Consider the following 22,028-nt stretch of genomic DNA (forward strand, 5'->3'; position numbering starts at 1 on the left):
CAAAGTATAGCTTTGAAAGATGTAGGAATCTAAAAGTGATGGTACCGGTTATATCTCGAATTGAATTCTGAGATTTTAAAATCAGAATATGTAATTGGGTTTGAATGAGTATGGTTGTTTTGATTTCTATGAAAGAATGTATATTATTGTGAAAGTAGGAAGTATAATTGATAATTTGCTTAATCTGATTCGAAGAATGTAACATATTAATTGTGAATTTATATATATCTCTCGGGTATTACCTACCCGTTAAAAAATTTTCACAATTAATATTTTGTACATAAGAATTTTATTACAGTCTTTATGAAAATATATATGTATATATTCTCCTCAGATGTAACATAGATTTTAATGAGTTAATACTAAATTAAACTCATTCGATTTACAGTTGGAACTAGAATTGAATAATTCCTTGAAGGCTTTAGAGGTTACATAAGTATTTCTTCAATAATATTGAAATTATGAATCAATACTTCGTTATTTGTTGAGATGTAATGTTGGTTTTCGTTAAATTCTTGTGAACTTCGCAAAGTACGAATGATGTTATCTGAAAAGTTTCGGTTACATCAATGATGAAGTGTAAAATCAAATATATACTTGATTTATTAGGAATTGGAATTTGTTAAATTGAGATAGAGATTGTAGTTAACGATGGTTAAGTCGCGGGCGAGGGACGTACATTATTGCATATTTGTAATATGAATTAACCGAGTAGTTAAGATTCACACACAATAGCTTAGCACGGAAAGATTTATTTTTTATTTCAAAATATATATATATATATATATATATATATATATATATATATATATATATATATATATATATATATATATATATATATATATATATATATATATATATATATAATATATATATAATTTCTTCAAAGGAAATGAGTTAATTCTTCATAACTTGTTGATACAATATACACGTTATTGATTCGTAATGATGTCCACAGTGATTCTTGAACTGACGGAGTTTGTGATGTTATAGGTGTTGTTGATTCTGATGTTGACTGTACTGACGATGCTGGTGACGTTGACGGTACTGTTGATGCTGTTGGTAAAACAAGTTTAACTTATTAATCACACACCATTTTTGTCAGGGTTTCTACTCTTCCTTCTATCATTTTGGTTCGCTTAACTGATTTATGGTTAGGGCTAAATTAGATAATCTCTAAGACTTTAGAGATTATATAATCGCCGCGGAATGTTTCTCCAATGAAGTTATGAATTAATACTTCGTCAGTTATTGTTGTTGGTACTCCTTGGTATCTATGGTGCGTATGACGTTGATGCTCGTGGGACAGATTGTGAAGTTGAGGTTTACAACGCGGTTGTGGTTGGAGGTGGTAATGGTACTGTTGGCATTGATGATGGTGGTACTGGTTATGCTGCTGGTGCTGCTGCTGGTGTTTGTAATCTCTGCACCATATTCTCCAAAGCTACTACCCGAGCGCGAAGTTCGTTGACTTCTTCTATTATTCCAGGATGATTGTCGGTCGGAACGAGCGGATAAATAAAATCTAGAATTTGATGTAGTATATAATTGTGACGAGATACCCTGGAAATGAGAGAGAAAATGGTGTCTCGAACAGGTTCGCCGGTAAGTGCTTCAGGTTCTTCGCCAAGAGGGCAATGTGGTGGATGGAAAGGATCACCTTCTTCTTATTTCCAATGATTGAGGAGGCTACGAACCCATCCCCAATTAATCCAGAATAGGTGATGATTGATTGGTTGATCCATTTCGGTCACACTGCTTTCGGAGCTTGAGTGAGATTCCATTTCGGAATCCGAGTGACTTGAACTGATGACAAATTCCATTTCGTACGATTGGATAAAGGATTTTCGATATAAAATGATTTTTCGGCTATCGGGTGGTATTCTATTTACATAGGATATCTATATATAGAGATCAAAAGATTTCATAGATTACGGAGGAATTTGCGGGATATGTCAGGCAAAAGTTTAAAGTAACAGATACGATAAGATATGATTTAGCAGATACGCTAAGATATGAATTTTGTCTATACACTACTCATGCAATTAATGTAGCAAGACGTGTCTAGACTAATAATGATAAGCAGGTAATTTCCTATGGATGATAAGCAGATGATTTCCGACTAGAAATGATAAGCAAAACTTTTGACATGCAGACACGGTCGAAGTCCAGACTCACTAATGCATCCTAACGACTTATCAGTTAGACACACTAATGCAGACTTGGTTCGCTAAGACCACCGCTCTGATACCAACTGAAAGGACCCGTTCATATACATTATAAACGATTCACAATAGTTGATTACATTGCGAGGTATTTGACCTCTATATGATACATTTTACAAACATTGCATTCGTTTTTAAAAGACAAACTTTCTTTACATCGAAAATTGACAGGCATGCATACCATTTCATAATATCCACTATCCAACTATAAATTGATTTAATAATAATCTTTGATGAATTCAATGACTTGAATGCAACGTTCTTCGAAATATGCTATGAAAGACTCCAAGTAATATCTTTAAAATGAGCAAATGCACAGCGGAAGATTTCTTTAACACCTGAGAATAAACATGCTTTAAAGTGTCAACCAAAAGGTTGGTGAGTTCATTAGTTTATCATAATTATTTATTTCCATCATTTTAATAGACCACAAGAATTTCATTTCCAGTTCTCATAATTATACGTCCCATGCATAGAGACAAAAATAATCATTCATATGGTGAACACCTGGTAACCGACATTAACTAGATACATATAAGAATATCCCCTATCATTCCGGGATCCTCCTTCGGACATGATATAAATTTCGAAGTACTAAAGCATCCGGTACTTTGGATGGGGTTTGTTAGGCCCAATAGATCTATCTTTAGGATTCGCGTCAATTAGGGTGTCTGTTCCCTAATTCTTAGATTACCAGACTTTAATAAAAAGGGGCATATTCGATTTCGATAATTCAACCATAGAATGTAGTTTCAATTACTTGTGTCTATTTCGTCAAACATTTATAAAAATTGCGCATGTATTCTCAGCCTAAAAATATAAAGGGTAAAAAGGCAAATGAAACTCACCATAATGTATTTCGTAGTAAAAATACATATAACGTCATTGAACAAGTGCAAGGTTGGCCTCGGATTCACGAACCTAAAGTAATTATATATATTTATGTGTTGGTCAATATTTGTCTAACAAATTAGGTCAAGTCATAGTGTACCACAATCCTAATGCTCGAGACTAATATGCAAAAGTCAACAAAAGTAAATTTGACTCAAAATAATTTTCAAAAATCTATACATGATTAATATATAGTTTAAATATCATCGTTTTATATTTTTAAATATTTTTAAAAGATTTATCAGAGTAAATAATATAATTTATTTATTAATAAATAAAATTTTATATTCTATTTATATAATAAAATATACTTTTATATATATTAAGTAATAAAATTTATAGGGTTCATTTAATATTATAAAGATAATATGATAGGTATTATTAAAGTAAGTTATTACACGTAGTAAAATATGTTTGTATCAAATATTTATTTGATAAAATAATATCTATAATGATAGTAAGTAAAAGTTGTATTATTTTGTAATAATAATTATTATTATAAAAATATCAGTATTTATAATTACTAAGATGACATTATGATAAAACGATAATTCTAATTATGATAACTTTAATATTTACGATAATTTTTAATATTATCTTTAAAATAATAATTCTATTTAAAATAATAATAATAATGATATTTTATAGTAACAATTACATTTCTATTAAAATGATAATTTTTGTTAAAATGATAGTTTTAATTCTAACGATAATTTTAATAATAATAGTAATGATAAAAATAATAAGAACGATAATTTTATCTAAATCAATATCTTATAATATTTTAATTTCATCATGATACTCTTACCCATTATTTCCTAATCGTTTCGTTTAATAGCTTTTAATCGTCTTTTATATCGTGTTCGTAATAATGATAATAATAGTAATCAAAATAATTAGGTGTTACAAATATTTGTTTTAATTACACTAATATTAATAATGATAGTTACTATAACATTATTAACGATAATACTAATAATTATCTTAATGATAATATAATAATAATAATAATAACAATAACAATAACTATTTTTAAATAATGATATATATATTAATAATGATAATAATAATAATAATAATACCAATAATAATAATAATAATAATAATAATAATAATAATAATAATAATAATAATAATAATAATTGGATAATAATAATAATACTAATTATAACTTTAACGATAATAACGATAGTAATAATAAAAAAAATAACAATTTTTAATGATAAATCCTTTTATTGATAAAGATAATAATAATAATAATAAGATAAAACTAGAACGACGATAATAACGACGATAATAATAATCATTTTTAATAATAATACAAAAATTCGATGGACTATAACTTCAAATCCGTTCATCGAAATAATTCGATATCTAAATGAAAAGTTCTTAATTTTTTGCTAGCTTTCCAACGACATGCATATCTTATACCTTATCTCAGTCGCATATATAACTAATTCAGGATTCAACATAACCTAACTAAAGGCAATATCGAAAGTACAAACATGCATAATCCTATATACTCGAAAAGATAAAGTCGTCATTTCTCATTTGCAATATGCGGACGATACGATTTTTTTTGCCGAATGGAGTAGACGTAATGCGCGAAATTTAATGTACTTGTTGGAATGTTTTAAACGGGCTTCGGGGTTGAAGGTTAATTATAATAAAAGTCAATTATTTGGGATAGGCATTAGTAATGATAACGTGGAAGCTCTTGCGTCTTGGTGTTCATGTCTTGCAGGTCGGTTGCCTTTCATGTATTTGGGTATTCCCGTGGGTAATAAGATGAAGAAATTGAATGATTGGTCCCCGGTGATCGAGAAATTTAACAAGAGGTTAGCGGACTGGAGAGCAAAAATGATTTCATTCGGTGGACGGTTAACTTTAGTTAAGTCGGTTCTCTCTATCCTACCTCTCTATTACTTCTCGCTCTTTCGTGCCCCTACTTGTGTGCTAAATTCTCTCGAGAGTGTGAGACGGAAATTTTTTTGGGGCGGGACGGGTTCTAACTCTAAAATGTCATGGGTTAAGTGGGAAAAAATCCTTCTTCCTCACGAAGAAGGAGGTTTAAATATCATGTCCTTAAAAAGTAAAAATTTAGCTCTTCTTTGTAAGTGGTGGTGGAGGTTTAAAACCGAAACTAACACTTTGTGGGTCGCCGTAATACGTAGCATTTATGGTTCTAATGGAGGTCTTGTGCTTGGAAACGGGCTTGTCCGAAAACCAAACGCTAGCCTTTGGAATTCTATTTGTGTTGCAGGAAAACATGTGGACGGGTTAGGGATTTCTTTCTCTAAGTCTTTCATACGCTTGCTCGGGGACGGGAAAAGCACCTCTTTTTGGAATGACATTTGGGTGGGGAACGCAAGCCTCAAAGACAAATTCAAAAGATTATACAGGCTCGAGATTGACAAAGATATCAACATCAGTAACAAAACCGAAGAATTTAAGGGAGATGGGCTCGGCAATTGGGCCTATCCACCTATGGGACGAACGAATAGTGAACTAACTGAATTGCGAGATACTGTTCGGAACTTGCAGCTGATCGAAGATAAAAAAGACTGTTGGAGCTGGAATCTCAATTCGAAGGGTACATATATGGTCAAGGACTGTTCGGTTCTAGTGGACAAAGTCATCCTACCACGTGCGGTTAATTCAATTGAGTCGTTGCGAAATGGTTTAGTTCCAAAAAAAGTAGAGGTGTTTATTTGGCGGGCGAGATTAGGTCGTATACCGGTAAGGTTCGAGTTAGATAAACGGGGCATCGATTTGAACAGCGTGAGATGTCCGATTTGTGATGGTGACATTGAGACGGTGGAACATATACTTTTTTCTTGTCAAATGGCCAAAGACATATGGACGAAAGTCCTTAAATGGTGGGGGTATAATTCGGCTTTATTCGGGTATGAGGATATTTTTAATGGTACCTTCGGCTACGTAGCACATGATCACAAAAGGAACCAATGGCAAGCGGTTTGTTGGGTGGTTTGTTACACTAATAGTAATAATGATAGTTACCATAACATTATTAATGATAATACTAATAATTATCTTAATGATAATATAATAATAATAATAATAATAACAATAACAATAACTATTTTTAAATAATGATATATATATTAATAATGATAATAATAATAATAATACCAATAATAATACCAATAATAATAATAATAATAATAATAATAATAATAATAATAATAATAATAATAATAATAATAATTGGATAATAATAATAATACTAATTATAACTTTAACGATAATAACGATAGTAATAATAAAAAAAAATAACAATTTTTAATGATAAATCCTTTTATTGATAAAGATAATAATAATAATAATAAGATAAAACTAGAACGACGATAATAACGACGATAATAATAATCATTTTTAATAATAATACAAAAATTCGATGGACTATAACTTCAAATCCGTTCATCGAAATCATTCGATATCTAAATGAAAAGTTCTTAATTTTTCGCTAGCTTTCCAACGACATGCATATCTTATACCTTATCTCAGTCGCATATATAACTAATTCAGGATTCAACATAACCTAACTAAAGGTAATATCGAAAGTACAAACATGCATAATCCTATATACTCGAGCACTAGTCAGGGATACACTATTAGTATGTAAAAGTTAAATTATGAGTACTCACGTATCAATATTGAGATCCAATATTGCAGGAAAGGTACGTAGACGCAACGGAGATGATAAACACTATATTGACCTCACGAGCATACCCATGAACCATACCCAACCACCTCCATAGCTATAACCCATAATTTCCTTAATCCAATCCCACTCGAAAAACAATTTCGAAATCACTCGGACAGCACTCTGACGTAATATTTTATGTATACTAATAATATCTTGAAATAATACAGAGTAAATATATATATGTAAATCGATTGAGAGAGTTTAGAGAAAAATATTTTCAAGTTTCTATGAAATAATGAAACCTATTGAATTCTATTTATAATAGATTTTTGAATTATTAAAGTAAATTATTAAAGTATGAATTATTAAAGTGAATTATTAAAGTATGAATTATTAAAGTGAATTATTAAAGTATGAATTATTAAAGTGAATTATTAAAGTATGAATTATTAAAGTGAATTATTAAAGTTAAAGTAAAGTAAAAATAAAGTAAAGGTAAAGTTTAAGTATAGTAAAAGTATAAAACTATGTACGTATAATACGCGTATAAATATATATAATATTAATTTAAATCGTTATATATATTTAATAAAATAAAATATAAATATCGTTATCTTTATCATACTGGTTAAGTAATGAGTTGTCAAAAGTGGTTCTAGATATTTATAAAAGTTATATACGTTTTAATAATAAAGTTCTTTTTAAACTGAAAACGTTTTTGTACGTTTGAAACTAAATCAAATAAATATAATAATTTTGTTTTCCAAAACCAAATATATTTTTAAGAATCATTTTGTTTAAAGGTTAAAATAATGAAAATCGTTATATCATAAAATGTTTTAGAAAAGTAGAATCATATATATTCATAATAGGTTTCAAGTTTTTAAATTACAGTTTGTTGGTGAAGCATGGGATAAAGCTCAAAGGTTAAATAAACGTATGAAATCATCTTAATGAAAAATATCGAGTTACTTAACTTGTCGATATCCAACATCTAAGTTATTTACACTTCACGTTCTTACTTATAAATCACTTTACCATTTTCCGAATGTTGTCAAAAAGAATAGATTTCTTAAATCACAGTGGACCTCATAACATAGACCCGTAATCATATCATAATGTATCTGATAAATCAATCATTTGATATTATCTTCTAATTTCATCGATAAACATATTGAAACAAATACGTTCATGTAAAGTATTATACGTTTAATACTTTATTAATATACTCAAGTTATAATATATATATATACATATATATACATATTTATTTATATATAACGGTTCATGAATCGTCGGAATTTGGTCGAGGTTATAATGAATGTATGAACACAATTTAAAATTCTTGAGATTTAACTTAACAAACTTTGCTTATCGTGTCGGAATAATATAAAGATAAAGTTTAAATTTGGTTGGAAATTTCCGGGTTGTCACAGATTTCGGACCGTTTTTAGATACGTTCCAAACAGTAATCGAAACTGGTTATGGATTGTTTTTGGGACAACACTGAGACAGTTTTAAACTGTTACTGGACTGGTTTAAACTTGTTTGGTTTAACTCAGCTTGTTCATGATAAAACGGAACTTTGATTTTGAGTTGTAAACTCAAATTAATTCAGTTCAAGTAATACTTGTTGTTATGTTAACAACAGTTGAGCCACTGAAACCTTCTGTTTGTTAGACAGTTTAGTTTTCAGATGATTTATAAAGTTAACTTCATTGGTTCTAACACCAAGGAATGGTAGATTTATACAGGGGTTAACTATCATGTATGTGTAATGGAGAAAAGCTCTTCATGGATAACTCTGCCTTTGATGATATCAATGGCAAGGGAATTGTAATCCTGAAATAAACTCAAGGAAAAGAACTTACATTGAACAATGTGTTATATGTTCATGAGATTCATAGAAATCTGGTGTCCAGATGGTTGTTAACTATATTTGGTGTCAGAATATAGTTTGAATCTGATAGGGTCATGTTGACCAAGAATAGAAGAATATGTTCAAAGTAAGTGCAATTCTTGTTAACAATGATATGAATTAGGTTGTTTCTAATTCTGCTTACGTAAAATGTGTGGCATGAACGACGTGGTCATTGTTAACTTAAATTCTATTCGTAGTTTGATGATATTGAACTGCATACCAACATTCTATGTTGAATTGTGTGGTGAAGGAAAATAAACAAGATTATCCTTCAAATCGGTTGAAAGAATAACAGAACCCTTGATATGATACACACTGATGTGTGTGATTTGAAATCCATTTCAACCAGGAATGATAACAAGTACTTCATTGCTTATCAATGATAGCATGAAGTATTGTTATGTTTAGTTGTTGAATAGTAAAGATTAAGCAATTGAGCAGTTTATTGCTCATAAAAACGAAGTTGAGAATCAACTTGAACGGAAAATCAAGGTTGTTCGTAGTGATAGAGGTGGTGAATATGTCGCTCATTTTGTTGAATTTTTTTCACAAAATCGCATTAGACATGAATTCACTGGTCCTTACTCACGTCAATCGAATGAGACTATTGAAAATAATAGAACCTTGAAATAAATGGTGATTGCCATGTTGGTGAGTTATGGTGTAAGGTAGTCAATGTGGGGGGATGTCATCCTATCGCAAACTATCTTTTAGATAAGATTCCCCAAAAAAAAGGGATGAAACCCCATACGAGTTATGGTGGAAATGAAAACCATCCTATGAGTATCTCAAAGTGTGGAGGTGCCTAGCAAAGGTAGGTGTTCCACTACCTAAGGCACAAAAGATATGATCAAAGACTGTTGAGTGCATATTTTTTAGATATGCTGAACACAATAGTGCTTATCACTTCCTTGTGCATGAATCCAAGGTTTCGGAAATATACAAAGGTTCGATAATAGAATCGAGAAACGCTTCATTATTTGAAAATGTATTTCCATACATTACAAATGAACGTGAAAGTTCGTCTACGATAGACGAGAAGGTGTTCATGATGAGACACCTAATGAGCTAGTTCAAGAGGAATTGGTAGATAAAGGAACTTCCTCAAAAGGATCTCAATGAAGAGATGCTGTCAAATATTTATTTTGCGATAATAAAGGAACTTCCTCGATAAATGGCATACACATTATGCTTATAGAGAACTAATACTGAATGTATGAAAAGATATACATGATATTTTAAACCCTTTTAAATGGTATATTTAAGGCGGTGTTTAAGTATATTAAGTCGATTTTGTCATGATACAAGGAATATGGTATGACTTTTCTTGTGAGAAAAGCTATGGAGAATATGAATGATGCGTCATTTATTCTAATGCTTTGAACATAAAGTCTATGGAGTACTAGACTTGGACTTGTTAATGATGATCATCTGCAGAGATCAATTAACAACTAATATTTCACTGTGTTGAATTTATTTAAAGATAAAATCGCTTTCATTCAGTAATAGAAGCATTTGGTATATTTTGAAACCATATTTTCAAACACCATTGATGATGTGAATTATTCCATTTTGTGTGGAAGATGATATTGAAGATAATTATAAATATAAAGATGACAATCTTTATTATATTATTATCTTGAGATCTGAATTACCTAATCAGTATTTTCAGATACAAATATAATTTGAGTTCGAAACTTTTGTTAAGTTTTCTAAATTTGACGTCTCTAGGTCAAACCTAGAAAATGACTAAGAATTGCTCAAATCTGCTAAAATATGGATCACAAAAGATGTAAATCTTATGTGTGGGCATTTGAATGTTTCATTTGAACGTTTCATTGATTATGATATTAAGTTGCAAGACATGTGGGGGAAGCTTTGAATGATAAGTGGTAACCCTAGTTGGTTGTGTAAAATGATCAACACGATAGCTTGAAAATGTGGGGGTGTCTTGCATTTTGATATCAAGAACATGATACATGATAATGCGTTCTAATGTATCTAATGATTTGTACTCGATCCGACTTAGCATATGCTGTAAACAAGCTAAATAGATACACGAATAATCTAAGTATATCTCATTAGAGTTGTATGCTTAGGTTACTTCGATACTCGGGATTACGGGTAGCATTATAACAGATATACTGCAGTGATTAACGGTCACTTTGATGCGAACTGGATATCTGAAATAAATGATTCCAAAGCGACAAGTGGATATGTATTCACACTTGGAGGTGATGCTATATCATGGAAATCGTTTAAACAAACGGTTATTGCTAGATCCATGATGGAATCATAATTCATCGCTTTAGATAAAGTTGATGAAGAGGGAGAATGTCTACATCAATTAGTTGAGGATATACCAAGATGGCCTAAGCCGGTGTCGGCCATATGTATACATTGTGATAGCCAATCAGTGGTTGGTAGAGCTCATATCACAATGTAAATGTATAATGGTAAGACGGACGTAGACATATTAAAGTACGACAACTAATCTCTAGAGAAATTATCACTATTGACTATGTGAAGTCAAATGATAATATTGCGGATCCGCTGATAAAAGGCTTAAGCAGAGAGTTAGTTTGTGAGTCGTGCGTGGGAATGGGACTGAAGCCCATGAAAGGCTAAGTTTATATGAAGGAAAACCTAACTCAGTTGACTGGAGATCCCAAGATCTGAGTTTAATAGGACAACCTACTTGTATGAACTGGCGACGGTCACTGTGGGGGAGTTAATTACTAAACTAGCAACCTCTACACCTTTTAAAGGGAGTTTAGTAATTATGAGTAGACTTCCTAGTCCAATCCTAAAAGTGACATGTAAGAGGATAAGCCTATGGCTTTTAATGATTCAACTGAAATAACCATGCGTGGTTAATCAGTAGCCATTCGGTGGTGAATCACCTATGTGAGAGAGAAGTGGGGTCGCTTCGAAGGGTATTGTTAGGGCACAATACTTGATAAGCTCTCGCAGAACCAGGCTAATGTTCATGACCATAACGAACATAACTATGAGGACTTGAAGTTGTCAGGGAGAGTCTTGTGTGAAGCGTATTGTCGCCTACACAAACGGCAGACGAGTTCAAAGACATCGCCGTCTACTCAGAGCCAGTAGACTAAGTGCGTTTTCACAAGCGAAAGTTCAAAGGGTAACACCTACTTATCGTATGCAAGATTCAACCGCTGAAACTTAATCGAAATATTGTTGTTTCTGAGATCGATCTCCATTCATGTGGGGGATTGTTGAAAAAACTTGATAAAAACATGTGTTTTCACCAAACTTTGGACACTAATAATTATATGTTCGAGTGACATATAATAGTTACTATTTAGTGAGTTTTGTAGTCCTTGGCGAGGGCTTAAAAATGAGTTAAAGAGTGTCCAAAACGGATTAAATGTGAATGAGATATCGAATCTCAAAGTTGCCAGTTTGGTGTAAAATCTAGAAGTTTTAGTATTTTGTCCCACATCGGTTGTGGGAACAAACCTAAGGCTATAGTCTCCACTATAAATAAAGGCCTTAGGCTTTGAAGGAAAATACACCAAAAATCATATAAGCATTCTTATATGATTAGAGTTTCCTCTCAGCCGCAACAAGGTCTCCCTGTTCCGGTTACCTTTCAGGCAAGTGTTCAAGTCCGGCAGTACGCTGCTTCGGACCGGTGTACCCTGGGAACAGACGTCGAATCTGTTTAAGGAAATTGTGTCAAACACAAGCCCGGTTCAACCTTCAATTCGGTTAGATCGTTCTATATTTTCGTTCTTGATCTGATTATTTATTTGTGTGTGAATATTATAATCCGATTTAAGTTGTGATATGTTTATATTATTTTCAGTTTCGTATACATTTTTCCTACACTAGATCATTTGATTTATTTTAATTTTAGTTTTTACCTTGTGAATGTTTAATTCTTGTAGTAGAAGTTTTCCATTATTGTGATTTTACAGTTTAGTACGTGTTATTAAGTACTTTAGATCAAATTAAATTCGAGTTTTGCGGGGGATTCGAGAAAGACAAACTAACTTAAAGTCATGTACATATCTTCCGTGCCCGAAAATTAGAGTGCACTCAAGTCCATTTTGTTTGTTAATGCCTAAAACTCGAGACCATCTATTCGCGGGATGTATATAGTATGTTTTACCACTTTGGCGGGGTTTCAATAGTTGATGGAACATCTCGGGTTTGATAATGGAGTTTAAAATGCAATAAGTGCAGCAAATTACAATATAGGAACAGAACAAGCGAATTGTTTATGTTTAGCTTATCGTTTCGTGTGATGCTTCAAAATATATGGAAATGGAATCCTCAGCAAGCAAGCGTTATCTATCATAGTCGTGTAAAGAACTTGTGTTCATCGTGTTTCAAGAAACTAAAATTTGTTGAGACAATTCACTAAAAAGAGTTTCTTTTGCTTTTGGAGTAAACAGAGATCGTTGAGTTGAATGTAACAGTGTTCCATTGAGTCATTGGGCTGAATAGTTTATAAGCTTGAGTGCAGAGTGGGGGAATGTTTGGAGATTAATTCTTTACTCTTCAGTTCGGTTACCGTAAATACCCCAAGTAGAGATGGGGATTTCGACAGGATGGTTTACAATCAATCTATGTGGTTCGACTCGGTAATGAACTCGAGTGAGTATTGAGTCTTGTAGAGAGAGTACATAGAGAGTGAAAGTACCCGTCTCAATAAAGGACTCACAATGTGTGTTGAAATGAATGTAACATGGTACTATCTATAAGCAAGTAATAATGTTTGTACCGATATGAGTCTGACCATGCTGACGTGTCATTCTATGATGGACTAACCAACGTCGGAAATTGGGCCCGAGTCTTTTAGGTAACCAACATTGGAAATTGGGCCCGAGTCTTTTAGGGCTGACATGCCGGGCTTTTTTTTTTTTTTTTTAACGGCCAAAATTTTATAAAAACACACCGACTCTCTAGAAAGAAACTAGAGAAGCCGCAACCAACCAATTACAAAGGGTTCATGAGCCAAGAGGCCCAAGAAATATTACATTTTCCTCTATATCTAGTCCAAAAGTAAGAAAAATTACAAATAGAATCAAAAATCTCGGATTTCTTCACCATCAAATTGTTGAAAACAATACCATTCCTATGCTTCCACACGAACCAGAAACACGCTGCAGCAATAGCAATTACCTTGTTCTTGCATTCTTCTGAACCACTCCAGTGCTCGAACCATAAAATCCAATCAGACCATGAGTTGAAAACCGGCATGTTGCAATCGACCCATCTTCTAATCTTAACCCAAATTTGCGACGCCACTTCACATACAAAAAAGATATGATCACGAGTCTCCAAATTCTGAGAACAAACTGGGCATGTTATAGAATTAATCTCTAAACCGCGCATCAATAAATTTAAACGTGTTGGTAACCTTTCCACGCCCAAACGCCATAACAACACATTAACTTTTCGAGGAATAGGTTTATACCAATTTGTAACAGGAGACATCGAAGGCAACATAATACTGTCAACATGTTTCCTGGTGGAATTAACCGCAAAAAGACCATCCGAAGATAAAGACCATGACCATGTATCATGCTGAGGGCCAATCGAAAAAGACGACAACTCAGCTAGCATGTTGCTAAACATGGTTTCGTTCCTGCTTCCCAAACCACTTCGAGACCAATTCCAAATCCAAGCACCATTTATATAACGATCACACACTAGACAATGGTGTCCTTCCATACAGCTACCGTTTACCGCTCTTTAGAGGTTTCTTCTACATAAGTTACGTTTACCGGATAGGTTATCCAGTACCCTCACCCAATTTACCAAACCTAGTAAATTTGCTAATCTGCTTGAAGATAAGTGGTCCCATCATCAATAACAGATTGAAGCCTCGTTTTCATAATTCTTAAATTATACTGTACTTAAAACACTTATAGATTATGAAGAATTGTATCAGGATATTACAAATTTGTCATTTTAAATATACATGAAATATCAAACACTATTTACGGGAGAAGTAAAAAAAGAAAACATTTGTGATACTTTTTTCCTAAAATTGACCATTAAGGTGTTCGATCTCCGATTTCATACAGTTTAATTTAAAAAGTGAACTGAATGAAAACTGAAAAATTCAAACCGAATTGTTTTTTACTTCTTGAATTCTTTTAAACCGAACACTGTATTAAACCAGTAATATATAAAATTATTAGTAAACATAAACCGATTTTAAAATAAAAAAATCGAATCCAAAATTGAGTTTTGTGGTTATTTTGGTTAATTTTATTTTTTTAAAATTTTAACCAAAATCAGACCGAATTAAAATTCGAATTTTGGTTTGGTTTCAAATTTGAAATCTGAATTTGATTTCAGTTTGGCTCTAAAAGTTTTCAAAACCTAACTAAACAACCAAATGAACCGAAATAGACATAACAAAGGGTTGAAGTCAACTGGCTTATCTATCAACAGTTATCATGACTTTATTGAATTATATTATGAAGCCTGCTAATCTACTATACAACATTGTGCCAACTAATGTAGCTTCTATGAACTAATATCTCTGTACAAAAATAGTAATCAAAAGTTTACACACATGACACATCAAAGAATTTTGAATTTTGGATTTTGGCTGACTACCTGTTCTCAGTTCTTTCTAATTTTGGCAAGTTTTTTATGTCCTTTTCTCGCTCGCTATTGGTGCTAGAGTTGAATGACAATACAGAAACAGGGGCAGCTGGTACCGTGTCCCAACGGGCTTTTAAGAAGCTTTTGAGTCTCACAACCATTTCTTTCCTGAACTTAAGTTCTTGTGTGAATAGATCGAGTATGAGGAACGAAACAACGTACTTAAATGGTACCGTTAATAAAATAGTGGAACCCAACAAAAGCACCATAGCAACTTCTGTTGTTATCTGAATTAAAAAAAAAAAAAAAAAACATTTTAGTTATGGTAAGACAGATGGAGTACTGTTAACGTTTAATAAGGATAAAGTATAATTAAGTAACCTGTGGTTGTCCTGCAAGAAGAATCGTACGGATTTTTAGAAGTGAAACGTTGATATTCTGCATTAATTTCTCCAGATCGCGCATGGCTTCTTTTACGGCTATGATCTTATCAATTGTATTAGACGGTGGTTGATCACGTATGGTAACCTTGCCAAACGTTCTTCCAAGACGGCCTTGATCCTTGAGCCCCTTCAATACTAACATGCTTGTTGCCAACACCATCAATGTCACAGGGAACACATAAGACAACAAATTCCTGAAGAAAAAAAAAATTATACTCAACCAATTCTCAACAACAAGTACATTGCTTTTATGCATGGCACCCGCGGGTAGTGAGCGCGGATCCACTAGATCCATCACCTGTGCCTATGGATTTTTTTTCAACCCGTTAGCTTGCAGATATTCACTGGGTTTATTTTTAGATCCATGCCCATACACGTGGATATCCTCAGGTCACGGGTTTACTCACAGATCTTATATAAATCTAATAATTTTAGGAAATGACATAAACTTTATAAAATACAATTTGTTTTCATATCACCTATAGATGAGTGCATATACAAATGCAAGAAATGATGCTGTCAAGTGAGGCCTTTCCCATCGTCGAAGTTTTCCAAAGTTATTTGCAACGACGGTCAAAGGAAGCACAAGCTCCTAAAACAACCAATATGATGAAACGGCATTATAATCCATATAAGAACTTTTTCCAAAACATGATATAAGTCAAGGTTGTAAAAGTTATGAGTCGGGAACGAGTCGGGCATTGACCAATATTGAATATTAATACTTCCTCCGTCCCTTTTTAATTGTCCACTTGACCATTGCACACAGTTTAAGAAAAGTACAACTAATCAGATTTCTATCTGACCCACTTAAACTATTTCTGATTAGCTGAAAATGAAAGTGGACAATTAATTTATTAATTTAATACATCTCAAAATGGAATAGTGGACAATAAATTAGAGACACAGGGAGTAATATACATATTAAACATAAAATTTGAAACATAGATATATGACACAAATTTAACTTTAGAAAATATAATTCTTTTTACCTAACTTTGACCTTGACGACTCGGCCTGACTTTGACCCGATTATTTAGCGTTGACCGACTTTTAAGGCGTTTTTGGGCGAGTCGGGACGGACTAACCCCAAACCGACGCGCCAGCTGACTCAACCGACTTTTACAACACCGATATAAGTTTTTGTGAAAAACTTGTTAACTAAAAGATGAAGAATTTCAACCTTAAAAAGGTCAATATTACTAGGAATTCCCTCAATCATGGCGGCATCGATCGTCGCCTGTGTCTTCTCCACCTCAGCATACTTGACCCTACAAGCAACGGCCGCCTTTTCTACCAAACTCTTATCAGCAACAACGAGATTTTTACTCAAAACGAGCGCTTGTTTTACAAACGTATTCTTCCAAAAACTAACGGAAGCATTCGAAGTCCACGATGAATGTCGCATCCACTTTTTTAAATACACACCACCATCAATATCATATACATGACTACTGTAAATATCCGATCCATCATTCTTATCGAACTCGATTTCTCTCAATCGTTTAGTCAATTGTCCACCCCAACAATTTACTGCTAAAGTTTGACAAACAATGTCTCCATAGGGTGCGTTTTGTAAATATGAAAATTGGACAAGTTTAGTTGGTTCATCCAATAGTTTTTTACTGAATTGTAGAGCTTGTAGTCTTGCGATACCGTTAATGGCGTAAGCTGTGGCCCTTGCGTTACCGTTTTGAGCACCGTAAACATGTTTGATAAACGGGTCGTTTTCTTTGGGTCCAAAGTCTCGTATGAATTGGTATAAGGAGATGACTTCTTTAATGAAAGCATACCATACGTCTCGCCTCATTTCACCTCCCAAATCGACAAATTCAAGTACCCATGGCTTAGACCTGATAAGTTGGGTATGCAATATTAAGTAAAATCAAGGTGGCAAGACAGGGCTGGCCCAAATCGGTTGGGTAACAGGTTATATGTTGGTAGCAGTCAATATGGGTCAGTAGGTTTAGGTTGATGAGAAACAGTTTGTATTCAACTATTTTGAGGTTATTTAAATAATCAATCAGCCACATAATATTACCAAATTATATTACTCGAAAAAATAATCTAATTATGACTTAGAAGATTCTACGTATTCTTGGCGACTTTTGACCCATTCGGCATGTTTCTTTTTTTAGCTAACTTAGATTGACCCATTCATAAGTAAATGGGTCAAATTGCCACTTCCAGTGAATTAAGATAAATAATCAAGATTTCTCGATTGTCAAAAATTAGAAAATATGAGTTTTTGAAGCTTACTCACTCTGGACCACAGGTAACAGAGATAGCAGAGTCAAAAAGATCAGAACCAAATGGTCCCACCCTAGTTTTCTGTACACGTGAGGCACGTCTCGTAAGATCCATTCTAATAGCATTCGTTTGGCCCTTTAGTCCAATTGCCTGTAACGTTGTCCAAGTTAGCTAATTACTTGATATTTCTGATCACGACATTTGTGTAAACATGAATAAAGCAGATTATTAGTTATCAATATTATTTGAGATGGTGATTTCAACCCAATATACCTCATAGTAGAGTGCTTTATTGGTCAGTGTTAGTTTTCCGGGCCATGCAACATTGTTCTCCCATTTAAGAACGGGTCTTTTTCTACCGATTCCAAGGCATAAGATTCGCTCGGCCGAAATCTGGGGAGCTTCTTCTAGATGGTATGATTTCCTTCCTTCATACACTCTGCAGATACAAAAAAAAAAAGTTGGCAATAGCAATAAAAAATGAATCTTTTGAACAAGTTCTTGAGCAGTTATTCTTCTGGGCGTATGAAAGTTCAAAACTTTTTTTATGGGTGCTATAAAATAAAAGTAAAGACCAACACTATTACAATTTTATGCATTTGTAATGACTTTGAACGACTTCAACCCATTTGAGTCATTCACCTTCTAGCTAAAAAAATAGTATTTGATCCAATTAAGATAAACACAAGTCAAATTTGACCTATATATAACTAATTAGGTACATATTACCACCTCTACATTTCTATTAATATGAATTACTTAACTGATGGAAATTAATGGTTAATAAAAGATGCAAATAAGTAGCTTACTTGAGAAGTTCACCGATGTATTTAGACCATACATCGAATGAGATGCTTTTCTGACCACCAGCAAGAGCCTTAAAAAGGTTATGCGCCGTTGGCATATCTGCTAGGCCCGAAATAGCAGGAGCAATGCGCACAAATGCCTCTTCCCCTACAAGCTTCCTCTTCAATATACAAAAAATGAAGGAAAAAAAATTAACAATTTTGTAACATGGCCTTTGTTCTCTGCAATTGGCACCCACCTTGTCAGTTTCTTTACAAACTATACAATGGGACATAAAAATGAAATTGTAAAGTGGAGAAACGTATAAAGCATCAACCTTTTAGCATCCACCTCATCAAATATTTGCATTGTTCTCATAAAAGCAGAAGTTTTTCATATCAACTTTGAAATTTATAGTAGTTTATTTGACGACAAGTGAAGAATAAAGGGAGCATTACGTACAGAAAAATGAACCTGAAATGAAGCTTTCTCTCCATGAGATTCATATTTGTTGGTGTAAGGATGCTCCCATGCAAGCATAGTTACAAATACAAGTCTTTGGAATGCAGGCTCCTGTTGTACGAAACAATGTCAATATATATAACAAATACACCTCAAATATCCCTTTAAAAAAAAAATACACCTCACATATCTAGTTTCCACCTTTAAAAGAAATTTCGACCTCAATTTATGAACATAATAGCAAGGTTGTAAAAATTGTGAGTCGGGAATGAGTCGGTCAGGACCTTGGAGGGACGATGTAGACCAACGTTGACTTTTAGTAATAAATAAATTAAACATACATATAAATATATGAAAAGCATAAACATTTCAAATATAGATATAGCGCAAAACATCTAATTTTATAAAATATTAAAATTTGACTTTGACTTTGACAGACTTTGACCAACTCAGCCCCGACTCAGCCCAACTTTGACCTGACCCTTTAGTGTTTACCGACTTTTTAGGCGTTTTTGACCAAAATGGGACCAGTCCCCAAACCGACGTGTCGGCCGACTTTCACAACAGTGCATATTAGCATATAAGATGATTAATAGTTGATTGGACGGACTGACAAACCTTAAGGCAAGGATGAACTTCGGAACTGTCTCTGGACAAGAACCTAAAGCAGCAATATTCCACTAAATTACGAGCATCATTATACACATACGAAGGCACAAGTGCCTTGTAAATTCTCTGCATTTTCTTCCCAGTCAACCCATTCATCCTACATATCTTACACTCCAAAAAGTTAGGAACTTTTCATTTACTTTCGATATTAATACTTCTGTTAAATGTAATCAAATGAAATAAGTAACTTTTTTAGATACTTAGGCTCACCTACTAAACTGCTCAATGGAAACAATGGCAGCCAATGAAAGATCTCCACCTGGCGTTCGGCTATCAATAGTCTGCTCAGCCAGGAAGAATTCGCCCATGTCATCGAGCTCATATGTATTTCCCGTTGTAGGTTTTTTATCTTGCGTATTCTTGAGAAGTGGAGAAGTCACTTCATTAAAAAAGTTTGTTGTTTTTGATACCCAAATGTTTAAGGCATCTTGCGCCGAACCTTTCACAACATACATGAATAAAATTAAGCTATTGGTTAAAAAAAACTGTACGTTTGCATAAGGAGAGTGAAAGAGTAAGCATGAATATTGTATTATTACATGTCACACTAGTAATTACACATGCAACAGTTTTGACATGCCAAATTAAACGATAATATGAAAATGCATAACCCCCTTTATCAGTGTAAAAGAGAGAAGAAGATTCTTAGAGATAAACAAAAAATCATGCAGCTTTTCACACTAAGGGCAAATAGCAATCTCATCTTGAACAAAACCTTGAAGAAATGGATAGCCAATACTGTTAGATATTAGGGCTAGGGTTATAGAATAAGATCACCGGATAGTTCCTTGAATCGTGTAGTCACTTTCCTAATCAAGTATTTCGACCCTATTAGCCTCGGGTTACATGAAATCTTCATTGGGATAAGACAAGGAATGACTTGTCGTCTAGGCTAAAAGATAACAAATCTAACAAATGTAGATTGTATATTCTGGATGGATGTTAGAGTGTTGAAAGTGTGTTTAGAATACAGTGACCCGAACCAGGGGCGCTTCTCTTGAACCCCACAAGGGGGCACGGCCCCCTTGACTCTCGTTATTTTCACTACAATATCTAGCATAGCACACTCTTACGGGCGTTCAGCCCACACTCTTCAAACCCGTTGTTGAGTATTACTAGATAACTCTTGCTTTCAATTAATCCCAATTACCTAAAATGATTATTAGATGACACCAACAATCTAATGGGTGAATTTTACAAACTAGTTATAAATTTTCTTAAGGGCATATCAAATTCTTGCATTCGATGGTTCCTTTTCTTAGCTGCCATTAACTACAAATGTTAGAGGGGTGACTACATCTACCTTTATTTAACTATAAAAAAGGATCACCATAAGATAAGATAAAACAACAGTGAACACATTTTATACATGAAATTTCCAAGGTTTTATATGAGGCATACACTCACATTTTGCAAACATTTGGGTAAAAAAAAGAGGAAAGAGCATAAGGTTTGGTACCACCTAACTAACATTATTGTGTATGTTATCTTGAAAGTCCTTTGAAGCTAAATACACACTAACCAATTTGATCAAAGATCATTAATTTCCATAAACCAATAAAGTAAATTCTTATTCTTATTAACAGATATAACAAACATAGTTAATTGAACAACAAGGTAAATATGAGTATGCTAAAAATTTAAAAAGAAAGCACACTTACTGCTATCAAAGTCATTTAGCTTATATTTAATATCACTAAGAGAGTGGCCAAGAAGCTTAAACCCATGTTTCTTCTCTGAAGATGAAGATGAAGAAGATGAATGATTGTTTGCACATGACACAATTTTACATAAAGATTGGTGATGATGATGGTATTTTTTTGGGATTAAAGATATGGGTGTTGGAAAATTTGATTGCATTTTAATTTCTGTAATATAAAAACAGGAATTCACTGTTCAAGATTGTCAATTTCTTGAAGTTTTTGGATTTATTTTGATGAAGGAAAAAAAAAGTTAGTTCCTTGGAGTGTTTGGCCTCTTTAAAATGGTCGACATTGCTTCTTTTTCTTTCTAAATCAAATGTCGATTTTGCTCACATGGGGGTATTATTGATCCAATTATTATTGCCCTTTAGGTAAACGGGTCGGGTTATGAATTTTAGTAGGGAACTCATA

The 22,028-nt window shown here is 33.1% G+C and overlaps 2 protein-coding genes across 3 annotated transcripts; both read right to left on the reverse strand.

Annotated features, from left to right (window-relative positions):
- Positions 1–13,681: 13,681 nt before the first annotated feature.
- Positions 13,682–14,419, reverse strand: LOC139887862 (uncharacterized). Its single transcript, XM_071870913.1, has one exon. It carries the CDS (start codon positions 14,417–14,419, stop codon positions 13,682–13,684), a length of 738 nt encoding a protein of 245 aa, XP_071727014.1.
- Positions 14,420–15,119: 700 nt separating this feature from the next.
- Positions 15,120–21,841, reverse strand: LOC139890844 (uncharacterized). Of its 2 annotated transcripts, none has more exons than XM_071873771.1 (11): positions 21,576–21,841; positions 20,125–20,353; positions 19,864–20,011; positions 19,258–19,356; positions 18,807–18,964; positions 18,271–18,436; positions 18,011–18,147; positions 16,931–17,600; positions 16,227–16,339; positions 15,686–15,941; positions 15,120–15,591 (listed from the first exon to the last, which is right to left on the reverse strand). In XM_071873771.1, the coding sequence occupies exons 1-11, from the start codon at positions 21,772–21,774 to the stop codon at positions 15,313–15,315; spliced, it is 2,454 nt and encodes an 817-aa protein (XP_071729872.1). In that variant the 5' UTR covers positions 21,775–21,841; the 3' UTR covers positions 15,120–15,312. The 2 variants fall into 2 exon arrangements, with proteins under 2 accessions (XP_071729872.1, XP_071729871.1); XM_071873770.1 differs by having other exon boundaries at positions 19,246–19,356.
- Positions 21,842–22,028: the final 187 nt, after the last annotated feature.

Source organism: Rutidosis leptorrhynchoides, chromosome 2 (assembly GCF_046630445.1).
Source record: "Rutidosis leptorrhynchoides isolate AG116_Rl617_1_P2 chromosome 2, CSIRO_AGI_Rlap_v1, whole genome shotgun sequence".
Lineage (NCBI taxonomy): Eukaryota > Viridiplantae > Streptophyta > Magnoliopsida > Asterales > Asteraceae > Rutidosis > Rutidosis leptorrhynchoides.